Consider the following 25,000-nt stretch of genomic DNA (forward strand, 5'->3'; position numbering starts at 1 on the left):
GATGAGGAAGAGAAGGTAAATGGGAGGGCTTGGGAGAGATAGAAGAATATTGCAGTGGAAGATAATGGGAGGGAGATGAGGGAGGAAGCAGGAGAGAATGGAGTGGGCGGTAGGGAGTTAGGGCGGAAGGAAAGAAAAGAGAGATGAGTGGAGGATAGTGGCATGGGGAGGAGGAGTAGAGAGCTTGAGGGCAAGAGGAAGAGAATGAGAGAGAAATACGTGGGAGGAGGAAGGGGGAAGGATGGAGGTGACGGATGCGAAAGGTGGAATGGAGGGATGTGGAGGGAAAAGGACACGAGACGGAGGAAGGTGAAATAAAAGAAGGTGGAAGTTTTAGGTATACTGTGATGAATGTCACTGTGTTGAGGGAAGTGAGAGATCAAGATGCTGAGAGAAAGAGAAGTAAGGACTCCTTGAAACAACACACACACACACACACACACACACACACACACACACACACACACACACACACACACACACACACACACACACACACACACACACCGTCATCAAAACAACACGCATGAGTGGACATCATAACAAGAGTCAATAACAACCTTACGATCTTTTCATTTCTTTCCTGTTGGTTCTCTTTGCTGGAAGACCCTCAACGAGAGAGAGAGAGAGAGAGAGAGAGAGAGAGAGAGAGAGAGAGAGAGAGAGAGAGAGAGAGAGAGAGAGAGAGAGACTCCTCCAGTTACGTTATGATTGTAGGAGAAAAAGTTTCGATGCCTACCCTTACATAAATCACTTTTAATGTATACAATAGTAAAAGTAATTGTAATTTCTTAAGAGTTTCCACGGAATCACAATTTCTTAAGGGAGTTTCCATGATTCTAGGGATTTTCACTGAGGAATTTGAGTCATCGGTAAAAAGAAAAAGTTATCAAATTTTCAAAGATATTTTTATGATTCCAGATGTTTTTAATGGAGACTAACATAAAAAAAAAAAAAAATGGGAAGAGAATAGCTTTCATAAAATTTCAAGGGTATTCCCATGATTCTAGATACTCATGACGAGAAATCTGCATCATCCATTGCAGAAAAAAGAATGATGGCCATGGTCTTTGAGAATATTACTGACGAGATAACGGGGCGCTGAGTACGCAAGCAATACTTTGAAGCAGTGTCCCAATGAAGGGTGAAGGGTGAATGGTGAAGGGTGAAGGGTGCACTGTGCCTGCCATGCTCCTGGTCACACACCCTTAATTCTGTGTGTGTTGTGCATCAGACCATAGCGTTGGGAGGGAATACTAAAATTACCACCATCAATACTACTGCCCCTACCGCTGCTGTTGCTGCTACTACTACTACAACTACTACTACTACTACTACTACTACTACTACTACTACTACTACTACTTCTACATGCATCCAAGACAGTTCGATAGATTTACAGTTCAGTAAAAGATATATATACACCTATTTTTTTATTATTTTTCTTTTTATTGTTATTTTTTTAAAGAAATTAATGTACTGTGCCACAAACTTGTTGGATGACTGCCCATCACCTGTCTGTGTAGAGGAATGGAGGAGGAGGAGGAGGAGGAGGAGGAGGAGGAGGAGGAGGAGGAGGAGGAGGAGGAGGAGGAGGAGGAGGACAATATGGCTACTATTAATTCTACTACTACTACTACTACAACTATCATTACTACTACTACTACTACTACTACTACTACTACTACTACTACTACTAATAATAATAATAATAATAATAATAATAATAATAATAATAATAATAATAATAATAATAATAATAATAATAATAATAATAATAATAATAATAATAATAATAATAATAATAATAATAACAATAATAATAATAATAACAATAATAATAATAATAATAATAATAATAATAATAATAATAATAAAAACAGCAACAATGATAATAACAATAACAATAACAATAATAATAATAACAACAAAAACAATAAAAAACTCAAGAACAAGATAAATAAGAAAAAGAGAAAAACGAAAAAAACAAAAACAATAAAGACAATGTTTAGAATAGTACAATAAATGTATGAAAAAAACAAGACTAATAATAAAAAAAGAAAAAAAATATATATATATAAACCAGAAATAATAAAATGGTAACGTTGAAAGTGCTCCATTAAACGAAGACGCAGGTGTTGGCAGCTTACCTGTACACAGACAGCGGCGAGACAATGAGCCTTGAAGTAATTAGCATAGGTGGCAGATTAATCACACAGAGGGAGGAAGTATTATAAGGAAGGATGAAACAATATACCTTACAACAGGAAAGCAATGAAAGGATTAAAGTAAGGAAGAAAGTATTTAAAATGTAGCGAAGGTCAGAAGACAACAATGACGGGTCGGGGCAGATAATAGGTGGAACAAAGGCTTGGCTGACCGATGTGCGGATGACAATATACTCGGCTGGTGGAAACAAAAGGCTGGCGGAAGAGATACGAGAGGAACTTAACGTGTCCATGACCTGATGATAACGATGATTGTATGCAGTTTTAATGTGTATTACGGTGGTCTCGTTCCTTTCATTTGTACTTGTGTGTATTAGCTATTTAATTACCGTTATTATATACATGTTAAGCCTCCTATTCATACACCTAACGGTACTGCTTCCTGGTGGGCACTGACAGGAAAACTCACAGCCAGCAACACTTCCTTCTCTCACTTGTAGCAACACATACGCATTACGCCCAAGCAGTGTGTTCCTCCCCACTCACCAAGGACACGACAATGATGGCTGAGTCTTTAAAGGAACACCAGTACAGGCAAGTACAAGTGGATATCACAATGCAATAGATTCTTAAGGTCTAATCTGTTTAGTTTGATTCTCTTACTCTATACTATAACGTTACAGGAACTAGCTACAATATAAAGGAACAGAAGCAACACACACACACACACACACACACACACACACACACACACACACACACACACACACACACACACACAAACCTTCACTTTCTAACTCTTGAATTCTCATTTTGAAACGCTTTGCTCTCTCGTAAAAGCCATATAGACAAGTCAAATCCTAGACATTTTTTTCCTTATCAGCTACACAAAAATCCCTCTAAAACCATCATCGGAAAAACGAAAACACTGAAGATCCTTGTAACTCCCACAAGAGCCAGGTGGAGTAGTGAAGATATGCTGACAGACAGCAGGAGAGTGAGGCCCCTGGGCAAGTAAGGTTTTCCCCGGTCCGGACAAGTAAGAGAGGCCAGCTAGTGTAGGAGGGAGAGAGAGTGGGTGAAGTCAGGTTGGCAGGGAGTGCACAGAGACCCGTGTTTCTATTGCTGCTGCTGCCAGGACGGAGTTAAGAACGGAAAAATGACGAGATGAGAGGGTGAACGAACATAGGAAGAGACGGAGTCGAAACTAAAGGAGGAGGAGATATAAAGATGAACGAGAGAAACTAAGGATGAGAAAATTAAAAGATGCTAAAGTTGTGAGAGTGAATAAACAAGAAGAAAACATAGAAAGCGAAGAAATGCTTGTGATGCAAAGATGAACTCATGAAGAAAGATGGAGTCAAAAAGGAAGGAAAAGAAAATGGAGAGAAAAGCGAGAGGCAAAGGTGAAGAAAGCTAGGAAAAGAAGAAATTTGATAAGAAAATAGAAAATGGAGAGAAAACGAGAGATGCAAAGATAAACGAACAAAGGAAGAGACGGAATCAAGAAGAAAGAATGACGGGATAATAAAAAGGGAAGAGAGATGTAAAGGAGGAAAATACGAAATGAAGAACAAAGAATAAAGAGAGATGGAAAACGCAAGAATTCCAAAGGAGGACAAAGAAGCAGGAGAGGAGGAAGACAGAATAAGGAAAGAGCGAAAAGACGACGAAGAGAAAAGAAGAAAATAAATGAAAAGTGAGACAAGGAGACAATGTAGAGAAAAAGTCAAGAATGAGAGAAAGAGCAGATGACGAACTGAAGGAATAATGAGATAAGGAGACAATTCTAATATGCAAAATAATGAAGGAGAACTGAAGGAGAAAAAGAGAAGCAATGAAGAAAACAAAGGAAGGACAAAAAAGTATAAAAAAAAGGAACACAAGGAAGTACCAGAGAAAGATAAAAATAAAACATGGTTGGTAAATACTGAAGAAGAAGGAAAAGAAAGAGAAAAGGAAGATAGTGAGAAGACGAAGAGAGGCGATAAAGAAGGAAAGGAAGCGAGGAAATAAAGCGGGAGGAGGAGGAGGAGGAGGAGGAGGAGGAGCTAAAAAATGTTACTAGAGAGAGAGAGAGAGAGAGAGAGAGAGAGAGAGAGAGAGAGAGAGAGAGAGAGATTTTCACAGGATGTGTAATACGGAATGAAGAGAGAAGGATTAAAAACGTACCATGAAAGCGAAAAGAAAGTAGGACAGGAAATCGAATGGACGAGAGAGAGAGAGAGAGAGAGAGAGAGAGAGAGAGAGAGAGAGAGAGGATGGAGGTGGACGAAGAGAGGACGGTGCGGTTGAGAGTGGCTGCGTGCTATCCTTGGCGCTGCACCCCTCACCGACAAAACACTTCCTCATGCACCCAATTCACCTTGGTAGACTAGAGAAAGTGACTACCCAAAGAGAGAGAGAGAGAGAGTGGAAAGTTCGTATACTAAAGGACTTCGGCTCCTTATCTTGCCAACTTATAAACTCCAGTAGAAAGCAAGCACTCTGAAGGCTGCCGTCATTAATTCAAGGATAGTCTGCTTAACTTGACCTCTTTATCACTAATGACAGAGACACCAATGGGATTCCTTCTGTCACCTTGCATCTAGATCTTTTGAGAGCCACAAGGATTTAAATCACTAATATTGACTTACTTCCCTTGAAGAAGCTGGTTGTGAAACCAGTCAGTGGAAAAAAGTAAAACAACCTCACCTCCTCACTCCCGTTTTTCCTTACACCTTCTTCCTCCATACAAACTAACAACAGAAATACAATGATTGAAACCCGAACAATGATGAAGGTTTAAACACCAAATTTTCAATACTAGTGACTGATCACCTGTATTACCTTAGCATTTACGAGTAGATCTGAGAGCCAAGAACGCTTAGAATGAGCTACGAAAAAGACATATGGACACCTGACTAACTGTCACCTTTGCATTTAGAGTTTATGAGAGACAAGAGCCTTTCAGAATATAGACTACCAACTGAATAACACCAATGGGAACCAGACTAACCACACTCTATAACTTTGCATTTATATCTTATTAGAGCTAAGGAGTTCAAAATACAACCCACATATCTTTATACACTTATTGGTAGTGTAATATAATAGTGAATACTTGATACAACCATTATTACTCTTAAATAACCCACACTTGCGTTACCTATGTATCTGGTCAGGTTTCTTTAATATTCTGGTCATTATGAACTGCATGTGTTAGTATGTTGTAATTTGCAGCTGAAAACAATATCAACATAATCTCTCATAAAAAAAAAAATAAATAAAACATGTATATTCTTGCCACATATCATGAATTATACTTTAAATATTGAATGCAGAAAAAAACGTATGAAAAAATTTATATATATATATATATATATATATATATATATATATATATATATATATATATATATATATATATATATATATATATATATATATATATATATATATATATATATATATATATATATATAGAGAGAGAGAGAGAGAGAGAGAGAGAGAGAGAGAGAGAGAGAGAGAGAGAGAGAATCCTTTTTCTCATACACTGTTTTAGGTTTTTTAATATAGTTTCGTCACGATATACAAGTGTAAAACCGTGACAAATAATTAAATGGTGATAACAGTACTGATACACGCGGGGAGTGTGTGGATATTGTGAAGGAAAATAAATAAGCATGAAATGTGACCTGATATAGAGAGAATAGCTTTATCAATTCCTTGTTTTTGTTACCTTATCGCTTAATGGCCACTTCAAAGATACAATCCATAGTTTCTAGTCTTTGCTTATCAAGTCTAAATGTCTCTCGTTCCTCTTGAGTCACAAAACAAACACTGAAGATACTAGCTATGATTATATATGGTAACGCTCTCTCTCTCTCTCTCTCTCTCTCTCTCTCTCTCTCTCTCTCTCTCTCTCTCGTTTCCTTCTTCGCAATCTCTTTTCCTTCCTTCTTCCATTCCTTTTCTTCTTTATCTCCGTTCTCATTCCCGTTCTTCCCTTCTTTCGTTCAGTTTTCCGTTCTGTTCTTATTTTCTTTTCCTCCTTCCTTTCCCTTCTTTTTATCTTCCTTTTTTTTCCTTCTTTCTTTTGTCTTTCCCTTTATTTCTACGTTTTTACCTTTTCCTTCTCTCTTTCCTTTTCTTTCTTTGTTTTTTTTTCTTTTTCTTCCTTGTCCTTTTCCTTCCTCTCATTTTTCTCATCTTCCTTTCCTTTTCTTTCTTTCGTATCTTCTCTCATTTTATTCTTTCTTTTCCTTTTTCTTCCCTTGTCTCTTTTGGCCTTTCCTTTCCTCTAGTTCATCATGCCTTCTCTTTGTTTCTTCCTTCCTTCCTTCTCTTCCCTCCTTTCTTTTCATTCCATCTTTCCTCCTTTCCTTCAACGTCTTCTCATCCTTCCCTATGCACACGCTCCTTCCTTTCTTCCTCCCCTCCTGCTGCTCCTGTTCCTACTGCTCCTCTTCATCCTGCCGCGGCTTCACTAGAGCAGTCCGCTTTAAACCAGTAGAGTGCGGGGGAACGGGGCGCGGGCGGTGGGTGGGTGGGATGTGAGAAAATCAATGATATACAGAAAGTGAGGAAGCAGGAGGGCAGTGGTACTAGTAGTAGTGGTGGTGGTGGTGGTGGTGGTGGTAGTGGTGGTAATACACACACACATACACACACAAGGGTCAGGATTTCATATCGCTTATACATATAGATACAGAATCGAAGCAATAACAGAGAGAGAGAGAGAGAGAGAGAGAGAGAGAGAGAGAGAGAGAGAGAGAGAGAGAGAGAGAGAGAGAGAGAGAATTAGCAATATCTTATCCCATTTATTCCTCACATGCAAGGTAATACGAAAAGAAAGAAGACGAAGAAGAATAACAAGAACAAAGAAGGGAAAAAAAAAACCCCTCCACCAACACCACAACTACCACCACCACCACCACCACCAACAACAACAACAACGATGAAGTATATAAACCAAACCAAATAACACCTGCTTGCCCTCCTCTAGCACACTCACAACTCAACTTAAAAGCCAGGACTCATAATCTCAAACACTTTTGTGCTTCACGTCCACTATTTCAAAAGCCTTTGTCTAAATTTACACGAGTTTTTAAGGTGCTTTTTTTTACAGCTCTAAAGGCAGAGTGACAAGTTTTCTACATTATTAACTATACAAACAATCTTCAAAATGGCCGCTAATCATCTCTGTGGCCTTTGAAAATCGTCGTAGTGAGAGAACAAAGCCTTTCCGAATACAGGCCTTGTTTAAACCCTCACTGGGACACAAGGAGAGCCCGACTGTTTGGAGCTGTACGTAGATATATAAAGAGTCTCCTGCCACAAGCATCAGTCAAGCGGGGAGAGGAAAGGCGCGAGGAGGGAAACAAGCTATCACGGGTCTCAATAGTCGACGGCCATGACACAGCTAAGAACTAGGAGTAGTGGTGGTGGTGGTGATTACAGTAGTAGCAGTACTTGTAAAATCATTACAACCACCACCAAAACAATAACACAACAACTACGACGAACACAATGATAGCGATGATGATGATACAAAAATATTTTGAGAGAAGTCCTGTCAATAACCTATTGTATCTACTTTTCTCCGGATAGAAATACAACAACAACAACAACAACAACACCGTTCGAAATACAGGACAAAAATGGCAACAGTTTAACTTAAAAAAAAAAAATCTTTCAGCAGCTTACCAATAAATACACACGCACACGCACACGCACACACAATTATAAACAAACAAACAAACAAACAAACACACACACACACACACACACACACACACGGCCCGGTAGCTCAGTGGTTAGAGCGCTGGCTTCACAAGCCAGATAAGCGGGGTTCGATTCCCCGGCCGGGTGGAGATATTTGGGTGTGTCTCCTCACGTGTAGCCCTGTTCACCTAGCAGTGAGTAGGTACGGGATGTAAATCGAGGAGTTGTGACCTGGTTGTCCCGGTGTGTGGTGTGTGCCTGGTCTCAGACCTATCCCAAGATCGGAAATAATGAGCTCTGAGCTCGCTCCGTAGGGTAACGTCTGGCTGTCTCGTCAGAGACTGCAGCAGATCAAACAGTGAATACACACACACACATACACCATACTTGTGAACACTGATGCATCAAGCGTGAGGCTCGCGCATTTTACCTCCATCTCAATCTCACACACAACGCCTCGAAAAAAAAACTCCCGCATTTTTACAAATATATATTTTTTTAACATGATATTTTCCGAGAGAAATTGTAAACCCGAATCTTTCGGATTATAAAATGCACCGCTTTCCTTCAGTTTGTAAACCTTCACCTGATTGGTCATTTACTGAAAACCAGCAATCGTTATACATAAATCTATCTCGTGCTTTGCTCTTGTTCTTGAGGGGGTATTGGGGGCTCCGCCTCCCTGCACCCCCTTACTCGGGCATCGCCCTGGACCTGACCAGGCACTGCGCCCCCTGGATGCCTGCTTCTCACTTTTTGTGACTTCCAGGGGTTGACAGCAAAGGTACAAGCACATGCACACCTTTTAATATCGAACAACTGCAAATTTCACTTTCACCTTGGCTGGCTGCCCAAGGTGAAGGGTTCAAGGAGGCACCTGCAGCGACCTCTACATTGGGAGGAGGTGAGGCAAGGACAGGAGGTGCCGCGAGTGCCACAACAACCTGAACCAGTCCTGTGCTTCCATGTTTCTCCTGATGCTGGTCTTGGTCTCTCTCAACACAACATTGCCTTTATACTCTATTTCTTATTATGAATTTTTTTTAGTTCAATTATCTCTGTCTTTTTTTTTACATTTAATGTTTTTTTTCATGTTTTTGTATATATATATATATATATATATATATATATATATATATATATATATATATATATATATATATATATATATATATATATCAGTTTTGCTGATTTGTGCTTCTGATTCTTCTATCGGTATTTACCAATTCTTAGATTTTTTTTTTTTTCGTTCTTAATATCTTTCTTCCTTTAATCATGATTTTCACCGAATTCTTTAAACTTTTAATCATGATTTTCACCGAATTCTTTAAACTTTTCTTTTTCTCAAGTCTGTCCGTTTTTATTATCTCAGAGCAAACCGTGTTTTCGGTTGGCAGCCCTGCCTCACCTCTGCTCTCGCTCATCCCCGCTGAGACGCAGATTGTGTCGTTACTGAGTAAAGTGAATAAATATAAATGTTTGTTAATGAATCTGCGTCTCAGCGGGGCTGAGCGAGAGCAGAGGTGAGGCAGGGCAATATTTCCAGCATAGATCATACAATGTTTACGTATCGTACGAACAAACGTTTGCGTTAAACACTCAGCCGGAGTCGTTGCAGCAGAAGTGACGACGAGACTACAAGCTGCCACACCTCATGCCTACAGCAAGCCGCTAAGCTTACACGAAACACTGCTCGAGGAACCATCCCTGTGCTGTGTTGTGTAAGTCAAGTGTTGTAGGAAACGTCCTCAGGTTAGTGCTGTCTAAACTAAGATCACGGAGAAAGATCGAAACAGGAGCGTGTGAAGAAGAAACAAAATAGGAAGAGGGAGATACTGAAGTAACGAAAGTGGGGATTGGTGTGTGAGAGGCAGAGGATGGTGAGTGATGTGTGAGGGGTGTAAGAAGGAGCGCGGGAGAGTCACTCACCTGTGAGGGTTTAAATACGCCACAAAGGAGTCGCCGGTGACAACACTGCCAGCCATCCACGCCACCACGCAAGACAGAGAAAACACCCAGATGGAGTAGCGCCCGAACTGACCCAGGTGGATCAACACCTCTTCGATGTCAATACAATAACTCTTACCCATTGTTTCTTTTGTCTTGTATTGAAATTATTATTATTATTTTTTTTTTTACTAGTACAAGTGTTGGGAGTGGCGGAGGGACACTTTAACAATGTACTGCGATACTTCACAGATGGACGACTGCACGGCCACGTAGGTCCTATCATGATTATCGAGATATTTCACCAAAGTGAAAACCGTAATCATAAAACCACTACACTTTCAGATTACAGACAGATTACATTTCACCCACGCCCTCAACTGACCAAGGACGCTCTCTTCACCTCACCAATATTATCTTCATTCTATTTGTCACCTTGTCATTACATCTGCCATTTTCCTCACCTACACGTGCTGCTACTAACACCACCCCTACCACTGCTTTACGGCACCTACCACTACTACTGCCACTACTGATAACGACGCTCTTCCCTATACACGTCCTCCCATCACCACTACTATTACTATTACATGTCCTACTAACACCACCACTACTCTCACTACTACTGCCACTACACGTCCTACTACGAACATCACTACAGTCACTATTAGAACACCTACTAAAATACGAAGACGACGGATCTCTTTCCCCTTATTCTCTCCACACAACACATTTTCTGCTTAATAAAATGTTCATAACGCTGCTACAATAATTACTACGACTACATTAATTACCATACTCCATTGCGAGTTTTGGTCACGCGCACACCATCTGCTACACACGACACGAGATATTTTTTTGTCTCACTTCCTTTCTTATCTTATTTTTCTCTTCTTTCTATGTATTATTATATCATCGTTTAGTGAAGAAGCATGTCAGAGGAGAGAGAGAGAGAGAGAGAGAGAGAGAGAGAGAGAGAGAGAGAGAGAGAGAGAGAGAGAGAGAGAGAGAGAGAGAGAGAGAGAGAGAGAGAGAGAATAACAATATTTTGTCCTATTTTTTCATCACATGTGAAGCAATATGAAAAGAAAGGAGACAAAGAAGAATAGCAAGAACAAAGAAGAAGGAAGAAAACACCACCACCACCACCACCACGTACTGCAACTAACAACAACAACACTGAAGTATATAAAGAAAACCAAACAAAGGCGTCTGCCCGCCTTCGTGTAGCACACTTGAAACTCAAAACTGGACACGAAGAACAGCTTGAATGCTCGTATTCTCAAACGCTTTTGTGCTTCATCTTCACTATTTGGAAAGCCTTTATTCATTTATCTTTTTTTTTATGAAATGGGGAAATCCGGCCAAGGGAAACAAAAATTGTGGTTAAAAAAAGGGCCACTGAGGTGCCGGTCCCTAACCAAGCTGAATAGATGATAGTCGTAGAGGGACTCACAGGATTTTTTATGTTAATTTTGCGTGAAGAATGGATATGTAAATAGTGTATGTAGTTTTTTTGTGATGGATGAGAGACAAAATGAAACGTTCAGTGAGGTCACAGCTGGTTATAATGAAAGTTCACAGCACTCCCTGAACCAGTGTCATTAGATCTCACTGGGAGTAATTATAGTTTCGGCAGGTGTCTACTGCCTCCTCAAGTGTTTCTACATTCTTAGAGGCAGAGTGATAAGATTTCTACATTATCAACTGGAAAAACACTCTTGAAAACTCCGTTAATCATCTCTGTGGTCTTTGAAAATAGTCGTGGTGAGAGAGCAAAGCTTTTCTGAATACGGGTCTTTTGTTCAAACCCTCACTGGGACTCAAGGAGAGACTGACTGTTTGGAGCTAAAGAGTCCCTGCCACAAGCATCAGTCAAGCGGGGAGGAGGGAAACAAGCTATCACGGATCTCTATAGTCGACGACCATGGCACAGCAAAGGATACGGAGTGGTAGTCGTGGAGGTTGTAGTGGTGGTGGTGGAGGTGGTAGTGGTGATAACAGTAGTTGTCAAACCATCACAACCATTACCACCACCAAAACGATAACACAACTACGACGAACACAATGATAGTGATGATGATAATGTTAGAAAAAATCTCGAGAGGTCTTGTTAATAATCTATCTTATCTACTTTCCTCTGCATAAAAATAGAAAAAAAACATCAACAAAAACAGCAACAACACCTTTCCAAATACAGGACAACTATGGGAACAGTTTAACTTCAACCTTTCAACAGCTTACCAACAATCGCACACACACACACACACACACACACACACACACACCGCGTAGTGTAGTGGTTAGCACGTTCGACTCACATTCGAGAGGGTCCGGGTTCGAGTCCCGGAGACGGCGAGGCAAATGGGCAAGCCTCTTAATGTGTGGCCCCTGTTCACCTAGCAGTAAATAGGTACGGGATGTAACTCGAGGGGTTGTGGCCTCGCTTTCCCGGTGTGTGTTGTGTGTGATGTGGTCTCAGTCCTATCCGAAAACGGTCTATGAGCTCTGAGCTCGCTCCGTAATGGGAAAGAATGGCTGGGTGACCAGCAGGCGACCAAGGTGAATTACACACAGGGTGGAATCAAAAGCTTTTCGTCTCATCAACTCCCCTCCTCTGACTAACTGTCTTCAGCCTCTTTCTCACCGCCGAAATGTTGCATCTCTTTCTATCTTTTATCGCTATTTTCATGGTAACTGTTCTACTGAACTTGCTAACTGCATGCCTCCCCTCCTCCTGCGGCCTCGTTGCACAAGGCTTTCTTCTTCCTCTCATCCCTATTCTGTCCAACTCTCTAACGCAAGAGGTAACCAGTACTCTCAATCATTCATATCTTTCATTGGTAAACTCTGGAACTTCCTCCCTGCATCTGTATTTCCGACTTCATACGACTTGTCTTCTTTTAAGAGGGAGGTATCGAGGCATTTGCTCCCCAATTTTGGCTGACACTTTTCCTCTTTGTAGAGAGCCAGCACTCAAGTGGGCTTTCTTTTTAATCTTTTTTTTTTTTTTGTCCTTGGTTGGCCTTCTTCCCTACATAAAACACACACATAAAACACACACACACAGTCCTACCCGAAGATCGGTCTATGAGCTCTGAGCTTGCTCCGTAATGGGGAAGACTGGCTGGGTGACCAGCAAGCGACCGAGGTGAATTACACACACACACACACACACACACACACACACACACACACACACACACACACACACACACACACACACACACACACACACTAGTACAGAAACACAAACACAAACACACACACACAAACACTAGTACACAAACACAAACACACACACACACACACACACACACACACACACACACACACACACACACACACACACACACACACACACCTTTTAAAATCGAACAACTGCAAATTTCACTTTCACCTTGGCTGGCTGCCCAAGGTGAGGGTTCAAGGAGGCACCTGCAGCGACCTCTACATTGGGAGGAGGTGAGGCAAGGACAGGAGGTGCCGCGAGTGCCACAACAACCTGAACCAGTCCTGTGCTTCCATGTTTCTCCTGATGCTGGTCTTGGTCTCTCTCAACACAACATTGCCTTTTTACTCTATTTTTTTTTTCTTCTAGACTTTTGTTATGCATTTAATAGGTTTTTATGTTCTGCGTTTTCATTCTTTTTTTATCCATTTTTTTTTCGTGATGATTTGTGGGGTTTTTTCAGGTTTGATTTTATATATTTCATTTTTGCTGATTTGTGTTTTCTCTCGTTCTTGTGATTCTTCTATCGACATTTATCAATTCTTAGAGATTTTGTTTTTTCGTTTCGATTTCTGTCTTTTTTGTCATGATTTTCACCGAATTTTTTAAACTCTTCTCCTTTTCAAAATCTTCTATATTTTTGTTTCATTTACTTTGCCTTTCTCAAGAACTTTTTTACAGATTCTTAATTATAATTATCCATTTCAACAGTTTTCACGATGTTTTCAACAATCTACTCCCAGCGCTGTGATGAAATGTACTACAACACTCCGCTCCTCGCCGCCTTGTCAGCATGCCGGCGTGGGTCATGTCCTGGCGTCCATGCAGAGTAAAATGAATGGATGTGTAATGATGCAAGTTTGACATGCAGCATTACGTGGAAAGACAGCAATGCAAACACAGCTCGCTAAGTGTTTCTTAAGAAGAGTGTAGTGTTCACAGGAGTACGTCAGCACTTGCAATATTGGTTGTGATATGGAAACATAGCGACTGTTTACCGTGACTGAAGTACATGAAGGCAAACATGGAAGTGGCAATATTTCCAGCATAGTTCAAAACATGGCAGCAGAAATGGCGACAAGGCTACGTGCTGCCAAACCTCATGTGTACACCATGCCGCTAAGCTTACGCGAAACACTGCTCGAGGAACCATCCCTGTGATGTGTTGTGTACGTCAAGTGTTGTAAGATAAGTTCTCGGGTGAGTGCCGTCTAAACTAAGACGCAGGTCACCCAAGCTGTCTCTGAGACGGAGAAAGACCAAACCGGAAGCGTGTGAACTAGAAACAAAATAGGAGGAGGTAGATGTTGAAGGAACGAAAGAAGGGAGTGGTGTGCGAGAGGTAGAGGACGGTGAGGGGTGTAAGAAGGAGTGCGGAAGAGTCACTCACCTGTGAGGGTTTAAATACGCCATAAAGGAGTCGCCGGCGACAGTGCCTAATATCCACGTAACCACGCAAGACAGACAAAACAGCCGAATGGAGCAACGCCCAAAATGATCCTGGTTGTTCAGCACCTTTTCGATGACAGTCCGCAACCTCTTATCCATTGTTCTTATTATTTTCTACTCAAATTATTATTATCATTATTATCATTATTGCTATTATTATTATTATTATTATTATTATTATTATTATTATTATTATTATTATTATTATTATTATTATTATTATTATCATTATTATTATTATTATTACTATTATTACTACTACTTCTACTACTACTGCTACTACTATTACTACTACTAACAAACCACAATTGCTAGTAGTGAGTAGCAGGTCAAAAGTCAAGTTAAAATCTTTCTTGGCGTTGGTGTCACACAAGGACCACAAACAAAATGGAAATCCTTTCAATCGAAAGCTGATAGTCAGATACACTCTCGGCACCTTAGCCTTAGCTGGCCATCAGTTCCACGAGGCAGCGGTGGAGGCAAGTGTTGGGAGTGGCGAAAGAACACTTTAATAGTGTACTGCGATACTTCATATATGGATGACTGCACAGCCACGCAGGTGTTATAATAATAATAATCGAGATATTTCACCGAGGTGAGAACTGTAATCATAAAACCACCACATTTTGCTATTTTACATGTCAGGAACAATTAGGAATGACTTATTGCTAGGCTCTCTCTCTCTCTCTCTCTCTCTCTCTCTCTCTCTCTCTCTCTCTCTCTCTCTCTCTCTCTCTCTCTCTCACTTTTACTGTCTCTATTAATGCATGATGAAAAATTGAACTGAGAGAGAGAGAGAGAGAGAGAGAGAGAGAGAGAGAGAGAGAGAGAGAGAGAGAGAGAGAGAGAGAGAGAGAGAGAGAGAGAGAGAGAGAGAGAGAGAGAGAGAGAGAGAGAGAGAGAGAGAGAGAGAGAGACTAGCAATAAGTCATTCCTAATTGTTCCTCACATGTAAAATAGCATGAAAGGAAAAGAAGACAGGAAAGAATAGGAAGAACAAAGAGCAAAGAGCAAAGAAGAATGAAGAAAGAAGAAAGCCACCATCACCGCAACTAACAACAACAACAATGAAGAATATAAACAGAACCAAACAACACCGTCTGCTTGCCCTCCTCCAGCACACTCACAACTCATAACTGGACGCGAAGAACATATATAGGCCTGTATTTTGAAGTTGAAGTTGAAGAAGGCTCTAGTTGAAAATACTCATGTTTTAAAGGTTTTTCTATTGTTCTAGTGGTGGACTGGTAAGATTTATTGTTTATCATGAGAAGAAGCACATTCTGTCCCTCTATCCTTTCGCGGAGATCTCCATCCTTGGAGATTTCAATGTTCACCACCAGCTTTGGCTTTCCTCTCTCTTCACTGACCATCGTGGCGTGGGGCGCTTCAGGTATCGGTCAAGTGAATACTGGTGGTAGATACGGTGAATGGTGCTTGGCATCCATGCAGAGTAAAATGAATGGATGTGTAATGATGTACAGACCTTGCAAGTGGAAAGACAGCAATACAAACACAGCTCGATAAGTGTTTCACAGGAGTACGTCAGCACTTGCAATATTGGTTGTGATATGGAAACAGCGACTGTTTACCGTGACTGAAGTATATGAAGGCGAACACGGACGTGGCAATATTTCCAGCATAGTTCAAAACATGGCAACAGAAATGGCGACGAGGCTACGAGCTGCCACACCTCATGTGTACACCATGCCGCTAAGCTTACACGAAACACTCCTCGAGGAACCATCCCTGTGATGTGTTCTGTACGTCAAGTGTTGTAAGATAAGTTCTCAGGTGAGTGCTGTCTAAAATAAGACGCAGGTCACCCAGGATGTCTCTGAAACGGGGAAAGATCGGAACGGAAGCGTGTGAACTAGAAACAAAATAGGAAGAGGGAGATATTGAAGGAACGAAAGAATTAAGGGAGTGGTGTGCAAGAGGTAGAGGGCGGTGAGCAATGTGTGAGTAGTGTAAGGAGTGCAGAGGAGTCATTTACCTGTGAGGGTTTAAATACGCCACAAAGGAGTCACGTGTGAAAAAACAGCCATTCATCCACGCCACCACGCAGGACAGACAGAATACCCAGATGGAGTAGAGCCCGAAGTGATCCTGATGGATCAGCATCTCTTCGATGTCAATAGAATGTCTCTTATTCATTGTTCCTTTTCTCTTCTACTCAGATTATTATTATTATTATTATTATTATTATTATTATCATTATTATTATTATTATTATTATTATTATCATTATTATTATTATTATTACTATTACTAGCAAACCACCATTACTTGGAGTGAGTAGCAGGTAGGAACAAGTCAAATTTCTTTCTCGGCGTTGGTGTCACACAAAGATCAGAAACACAATGGAAGTACTTTCAATCGGAAGCTGACAGCCAGATATACACTCTTGGCACCTTAGCCTTAGCTGGCCGTCAGTTCCACGAGGCAGCGGTGGAGGCAAGTGTTGGGAGTGGCGGAGAGACACTTAACCGTGCACTGCGATATTTCACCGATGGACGACTGCACGGCCACGCAGGTGGCATCATAATAAATATCGAGACATTTCACAGAGCTGAATATTGTAATCATAAAACCACTACAATTTGAGATTAGAGACAGATCACACTTCACCCACGCCCTCACCTCGCCAAGGACGCTCTCTTCACTTCGTTAATGTCATGTCTACCCTACTTGTCATCTTGTCATTATATGTCATTCTCCTCACCTCCACGTACTGCTACTAACACCACCACTACTTTCCGGTCCCATACCACCACTACTGCTAACGCTCTTCGCTCTACACGTGCTACCATGATCACATCTGTTGTTATCATTATTACACGTTCTAGTAAAACTACCACTACTCTTAATACTACTGTTACTACACATCCTACCACGAACATCACTAGTCACTACTACAACACTTATTACTAAGACGATGGATCTCTTTCCCGTTAAAATTATCATAACGCCGCTACGATAATTACATACGGCTACACCGAATATTACGACTCCAGTGCGACTTGGGTCACGCTACACACGACACAACACACTTTTTGCTTCACTTTTTCCTATCTTGCTTTCCTTTTATTTCCATGTATTTTCGTTTACTGAAGAAGCGTGTCAAGGTGTGTGTGTGTGTGTGTGTGTGTGTGTGTGTGTGTGTGTGTGTGTGTGTGTGTGTGTGTGTGTGTGTGTGTGTGTGTGTGTGTGTGTGTGTGTGTGTGTGCGTGTGAGAGAGAGAGAGAGAGAGAGAGAGAGAGAGAGAGAGAGAGAGAGAGAGAGAGAGAGAGAGAATTTGCAAAATCTTATGCCATTTGTTCCTCACACGTGAAATAATATGAAAAGAAAGAAGACAAAGAAGAATGACAAGAAAAAGATGAAAGAAGAAAAACAACACTACCACCACCACCACCACCACCACCACCACCACCACCACCACCACCATCCTCACCACCACAACTAACAACAACATTGAAGTATATAAACCAAACAAAACAACACCGTCTGCTTGCCCTAGTGTAGCACACTCAGAGCTCAAAATTAGACACGATGAACAATTTACAGGCTTATATAGGCCTGTATTCTGAAACGCTTTGCTCTCACCATCGCCGCTTTCCAAAAACTCTAATTGAAAACACTAATGCTTTTAAGGATATTTCTTCTATGGTTCTGGTGATGGATCGTCAAGATTTCTCGTTATCCTCAGGAGAAACAGTCTTGAAAGCCCTACTAGTCATCTCTGTGGTCTTGGGAAACTGTCGTGGTGAGGAAACAAGGTGCTTCTGAATATGGTCGCTAAGGCTCATATTCTCTAACATTTATGTGATTTGCCTTCACTATTCCAAGAAAACCTTTATTTTAATTTACACGAATTTTTTAAGGTGTCTTTACATGAAGTAGTAGACACCTACCGAAACGATGATTTACTCCCGGCGAGGTCTAATAGTTTAGTTGCTCGCCTTTGCACGCTCTCCAACTTCTTAATGTCCTTTTGATAACATGGAGACCAGAACTGAACTGCATTTTCCAAATGCGGTTTCATCAATGAAGAATATAGACGCGTTATGACTAGGTGATTTATAATCAATCAACTTGCCAAATACTCTTTCATTAATAGAAAATGTCAAAACCTTTCAAAATCCAAAACATTTCGAGACTTCTGGCATCCGGCCAAAACATCTCCAATAACTTTACTTCTTCACCTTTCCCTCCTTTATTTCATCCTGATGGCACCACTGCCATTACATCTGTCTCTAAAGCTGAACTCTTCTCTCAAACCTTTGCTAATAACTCTACCTTGGATAATTCTGGGCTTGTCCCTCCTTCCCTTCCTCCCTCTGACTCTGACTGAGGGAGTGCGGAACAGTCACTCACCTGTGAGGGTTTAAATACCCGACAAAGAAGTCGCTGGTGACAGTACTGCCAATATTCCACGACACGACCCAAGACAGACAGAACACCCAGACGGAGTAGCGCCCGAACTGACCCAGGTGGATCAGCACCTCATCGATGTCAATACACCGACTCTTATCCATTGCTCCTTTTGTCTTCTACTCAGATTATTATTATTATTATTATTATTATTATTATTATTATTATTATTATTACTATTACTAGCAAACCACCATTACTTGGAGTGAGTAGCAGGTAGGAACAAGTCAAAGTTCTTTCTCAGCGTTGGTATCACACAAAGATCAGAAACACAATGGAAGTACTTTCAATCGGAAGCTGACAGTCAGATATGCATTCTCGGCCGTCAGTTCCACGAGGCAGCGATGGAGGCAAGTGTTGGGAGTGGCGTAGGGACACTTTTTAACAGAGCACTGCGATATTTCACCGATGGACGACTGTACGACCACGCAGGTGTTATCACAATTATCGAGATATTTCAATGAGTTGAATATTGTATCATAAAACCGCTACTATTTGAGATTACAGACAGATTACAGTTACGTGCTCATCCCGCAAAGAACGCTCTCTTCACTTTGTTAATATCATCTCCACATCACCTAAAAAAAGATGAATTACCTATATAAACAAAAGATAAGATTAATAACTGTATCTTTTTCGTCTACCTTTTCTTAATCAAATGGAACTATTAGTGAACATAGGAAGAGGAGAAGGAGGAGGAGAAGGAGAAAGAGGAGGAAGTGAAGCGATTAAACAATAACTAGAGTCATAAGGCGCGGGATTATGAAAAAAAAAAGGTACATTAAAATACTACAATTAAAATAAACGGTAACGTAATAAAGAAAAAAAAAGTAAAAAAAAAACTACAAACTATGAATTAAACAAGATGGGATTTGAATATAGAAACAACAAGTGTGGGGGGGAGGAGGAGGAGGAGGAGGAGGAGGAGGAGGAGGAGGAGGAGGAGGAGGAGGAGGAGGAGGAGGAGGAGGAGGAGGCGTGAGTGAGTGATTAGATTAGAATAAGGCGATGAAACAGCCAAGGTCATATGGTGCCACAGGAGGAGGAGGAGGAGGAGGAGGAGGAGGGAAAGATGAGAGCGGATTTGTATTGTGTTTACGAGCAATGTCAACTGCTTGTGGGCGGTGCCAGTGGTAAAAAACAATGGAGGAAAAGAAACAAAAAAGATAAAGGAAAATAAAGATAGTATTGTAAATTGCTATGTGCTTATGGGAAAAAAAACAATGGAGAGAAAAAGCCGGGGAAGATAAGAAGAGAGAGAGAGAGAGAGAGAGAGAGAGAGAGAGAGAGAGAGAGAGAGAGAGAGAGAGAGAGAGAGAGAGAGAATATCGTGAATTTACATTGCTGTGAAATCTGCCCCAAGGAAATACGATAAGAGTCAAATCACAAGAATTTCGAGACACAGCTGCATTATATAAACAAGTATAACAACCACCACCACCACCACCATAGCCCCACAGATTATAAACATGCCAGACCATCACCATTGCTGTCCTGCATTAATTACTGTGACTGAAGCCTCTACGTGTCTATAGTAGAGGATCTGAACTTAACCTAACAAAACATTACATAACTTAACCAGGAGTGGGGTGGATGTGGGAGTGAGTTAATGTATGTGAGGGTGCCTGGTGAGGGTGATGAATGATGATTACAATGAGGAGGAGGAGGAGGAGGAGGAGGAGGAGGAGGAGGAGGAGGAGGAGGAGGAGGAGGAGGAGGAGGAGGACGAGGACGAGGACGAGGACGAGGACGAGGACGAGGACGAGGAGGGAGGAAGAGAGCTAGACAGAAATAAACCTTTAAATCACTGCATACGTATGTTTGTTTGGAAAGTATTACTATCTTTACCTGAATTGGAGGAGGAGGAGGAGGAGGAGGAGGAGGAGGAGGAAGTCAAATGTTAGGGTTTTCTAAAGAGAAGGAGGAGTAGAAGAGGAGGTGAAATGTTTAGGTTCTTCTAAAGCGAAGGAGAAGAAAGAGTAGGTCAAGTGTTAGGCTTTCAAAGGAACTGGAGGAGGAGGAGGAGGAGGAGGAACAAAAAGAGAAAAAGAAGAAAAACAGAATCACTAGGCATTCAGGGGAGAGGAAGAGGAGGAGAGGGAGGAGATACAAACGAAGGATACAAAAATGAGAAAAGAAAAGAAGTATAGCGTTGAATAATGTGTAGGTGGCGCCGAACAAGGACACCACACGGCAGGAAGTGCACGGTATGACTGAAAATTGACGAAGTAATTTCCCTTTAACGTCACGCATCCGTGTTGGGGCCTCGTCGTTACTGCAAGTGTTGACGAGACTGGCGGAGGCGGTACTGGAAATCAAACACAAAGAAAATGGGGAGAGAAGACAGACAAAAGAGAGGAGAAAAATAAAAATCTTCTCGCTTCAGAAAACTTAACCTTGAAGTCTCAAATCCGGCAAACACTCGATTTTTGCGGATATTTTGTGTTGTTTTTTAAAGTTACCGCCCCGTGATGGAGATTTGTATTCAGAATTGCCTTGCTGTTTCACCACGACAGTTTCCAAAGACCACAGGGATGATTAGCCGGCGTTCTCAAGTGTTTCTCCTTTTCATAATACGGGAATCCTTGTAGTTCATCAATAGAAACTAAATAAAACACCCTTAAAATCTTGCGTCATTCCACCTAGAGCCTTTGAAAGTAGTGGAGTTAAGGGAAGGTAAAAGTGGACCTGACAGATATATCGAATGGGACATAAGATGAGCAAAATTCTTAAGATCAGTAACCAGGCTAGAACCAGAAATAATGGATGTAAACATGAAAAAAGAAAATAAATGGGTTTAAGAAAGAGATGGGAAAAGACTGGTTTTCAAAATATAGTGATACATGAATAGAACGAACTCAGTAATTAGATTGTTAATGCCAAGTCAATAGGGAAAAAGTTTTAAAAGATTAGACAAATATATGGATGATGGCTGGAAATAGGTAGGTGTGTTTCGTATAGGGAGTGTCACATGTAGGTCTGATGGCTTCATGCAGCTTCCCTTATTTTGTTATGTTCTCATGTTCTTAAAAATAAATAAGATAAAACCTTGCATCATTACAGCTCGGGACACTTGAAAGCAGTGGAAGGGAAGGAGTGCTTCTGGCATAAGGAGACGAGGAACATGGGGATCGTGTTGGAGTGATGCAGTCAAGATTACATCAATAAAATCGCTAATGGTCTGCTTTTTCTTTTACAGTACTTCCATTTACATCAATCAGCACGCACATGTGTCCCGATCAAAGATCATCAGTTGCATCTGGCGATATGCATTAATTAGCATATCTAATTATTTTCTCTTGGTTATAACTATCTAAAAACGTTACTAAAGTATGAGGAAGTATAAAATAAGGAAATAAACTTGAAAATGCACACAAAACGCACCTTATTTCTCCAAAACGTGATATAAATCTAAATTGAGTCAATCTGTATATTTAAATGTGACACAAGTGAAAAAAAAAGTCGAAATATAACTTCCACTGGCTGCAAAACTAGCAAAACAGTAACACACACCAAACTAACACGAAACTTCGCACCAAAACAATCTATCTTAACTGTCGAGGAAAGGTTAAATTTCAACAGAACAGTCACGGAGTTGATGTACCTTTTGTAAGTGAAAATCGGGTGTCAACTAGAACGTGTATGTGGGATGGTAGTTACGGGATGGATTAAAGGTAGCAGTATTGTATTTATCTGTGTTTCTACCTATCATCTCTACAAAACTAAAGGTCACATTATCATTCACTTCGATTACCTTAGATTTACATTATTAGCAAACCTATTAGGGAACCGAAACAACAACTTTTGCGTCACCCTATATGCAAACAAACACCTTAATACGTAGGTAGAAATGTTTAGGAATGCATTAAACTTATCTAATATAACACAAATACCTTCAAACATATGGGTTGCTATGACATGGAAAGGTTTTTTGTCAAGTGATTTACAACACATTCAAGAAGGAAGACACCTGAGAATCAATCATTTAATAGTTCATCAATTATTCTTTTACCTGCGGGGGACGAGGGGAGGGGAGGATCTAGCCATGAAGCACACCTGGAGATTTATCTTTTTGCTTACAAAGAAGGAAGGACGAGAAAAACAAGGAATAAAGAACATAAGGTGTATCTTTCGCCTCTACCTACGCAGTATTCTCCTGACGTGGATCTGCATCACCCATCTGTGACTCCTAAATATCTATCTTTCCGCTCTGCTCCATCACCGCCTCGTTCTTTGTTGCGTCTCTATAGCGGTGTTTTCCTCAACTAGGCCCAGTACTTTGCATTTGACGGTACTGCATTGTGTTTGCTATTTGTGTGTCCACTCGTTGATCTATTCCAAGTCTTCCGCATCGGAATCCACCTATCTTACTCTCGTTTGGAAATTTGCTTTTATCACAACTAATTGGATAATTGTTCAAACAAACGTGGTCGTAAAACTCATCCCTGTGGAATCACACTAATTATTCGTCCTCTAGGATTGGCAACAATGAGAGAACAATGACAGGAAGAAGAAAGGCGAGCGGAAGATTGCGTTCATAGTGACGACACAATTGTACGAACCGCCACTCAGATGTAATTGTTCCCAAGCATCTTCGTAATGGATAGGAAGAGGAATAAGTAGCTAAGTCAGTTACTAAATAGGAAAATAAGCAAATACGTACATCATTCAATAAATAACGTTAAATAAAAAGGGTTCATGAATCTTCACTCGGAAAAAAGTGACTTCTGGCTAGGCGCCGCGAGACCTCACTACTGTAGCGCCAGATTGCAGTTACTCATTCCCTCAATAGATCTTAAGCAGCTTGTGGCAATACAAGCACACACCGATACTACACCTTTGCTGCAATACCAGAAAGCTGACGAAAGTACCCAAATGAAGTAAATTCTTCTATAAAAAAAAAACTTTACATCTTAATTTATAATAAGACCAGTAATGTATTATTTTTACCTGATAAGGCAGAAGGTCAAGGGGACAAAAACAAGGAAAGCAAGGAAAACAAAACTAACATAATCGCATCACGGTGTTGGTGAATGACAGAGCATGAAGGGCGTTGTTTTCCTCATCACACAAGACCACAATGGAAATACATGCCCTCGTATTAACTCAGGAACCACAGGAGCAAATCAAACTGAGAGACACATACAGCCACTCCTTCCACGCACCCTCCCACCACCTTGAACGGTGTATGTAATTGTGTATGTAATGTATATAAATGTGTATGTGTATTTCACTAAATGCTGCCTTCAACACTCTGCCTCTAAGTAATGCAATAAGGGACGCTTATATTCTGTTCTCCCTACAAGAAGTAAATATAAATAAATAAATAGATACATAAATGGATAAGCTTCTCCGTTTTTTCAGTTCCCCTATAAAAATAAACAAATAGATAAGTAAATAAAAGATAAATAAATGGCTAACACAATAAGCACCTTCTATTTTCACTTGTCACTACGAAAACATAAACAAACGAATAACTAAATAAATAAATAGCTCATACAAATACACCAAACACCTACTTTCAGTTCTCCCTAAAAAATGGATAAATAAAACAAAATGAAACATAAAATAAAAAAAATAACTAATCTCAAGTGAAGACAAACTAAAAACTAATCTCAAGGTCCGATAGCCGTAACAGTTCCATCAAAATGACACCAGATAGTAGACACATTAGACACCACTTCTACCACTACATCACTTATTTTCTACTCGCACACCATCTTATCTCTCGAGGACTGGCACCTGTCTCAACCTATGATGATGACGCCACACTAAGATTCATTACAAAAGTCTCGAGACACTGTTCAGCTCATACAAGTAACCGTGATTCACTTACATTCTGCCTCACGAACAACAATGGAAGTCAATGACACCCTTATGATTATCTTCTAGCTATTTTTCTGTTTATTTATTTATCTTTTATGCATCAATGAGTCTGACCCAAGCCTCAAAAGTAAGAAGAATAAAAAAAGGGAAAAATAAGAAAAGAAAAGAAAGGGAAAAAGATTACTATGTCGTGCTCCCCACAAAAAAAAAATAATAACTGAAAATAGAAAAAAAGCTG

At 40.5% G+C, this 25,000-nt stretch overlaps 1 protein-coding gene across 9 annotated transcripts in view; it reads right to left on the reverse strand.

Annotated features, from left to right (window-relative positions):
- Window positions 1–25,000, reverse strand: part of LOC123519475 (organic cation transporter protein-like) — a 113,645-nt gene that overhangs the window by 20,681 nt on the left and 67,964 nt on the right. Inside the window, exon 1 of one of the 9 annotated variants that reach the window (XM_045280810.1) lies at window positions 16,499–16,674. The exons of 7 other annotated variants lie outside the window; for them this stretch is intronic. In XM_045280810.1, the coding sequence (XP_045136745.1) occupies window positions 16,499–16,659 (161 nt within the window). In that variant the 5' untranslated portion in view covers window positions 16,660–16,674. Of the gene's footprint in view, window positions 1–9,803; window positions 10,044–16,498; window positions 16,675–25,000 lie in introns of those variants that run through there. One more of the 9 variants, XM_045280809.1, reaches the window with a different exon arrangement.

This window comes from Portunus trituberculatus, chromosome 45 (genome assembly GCF_017591435.1).
Source record: "Portunus trituberculatus isolate SZX2019 chromosome 45, ASM1759143v1, whole genome shotgun sequence".
Classification (NCBI taxonomy): domain Eukaryota; kingdom Metazoa; phylum Arthropoda; class Malacostraca; order Decapoda; family Portunidae; genus Portunus; species Portunus trituberculatus.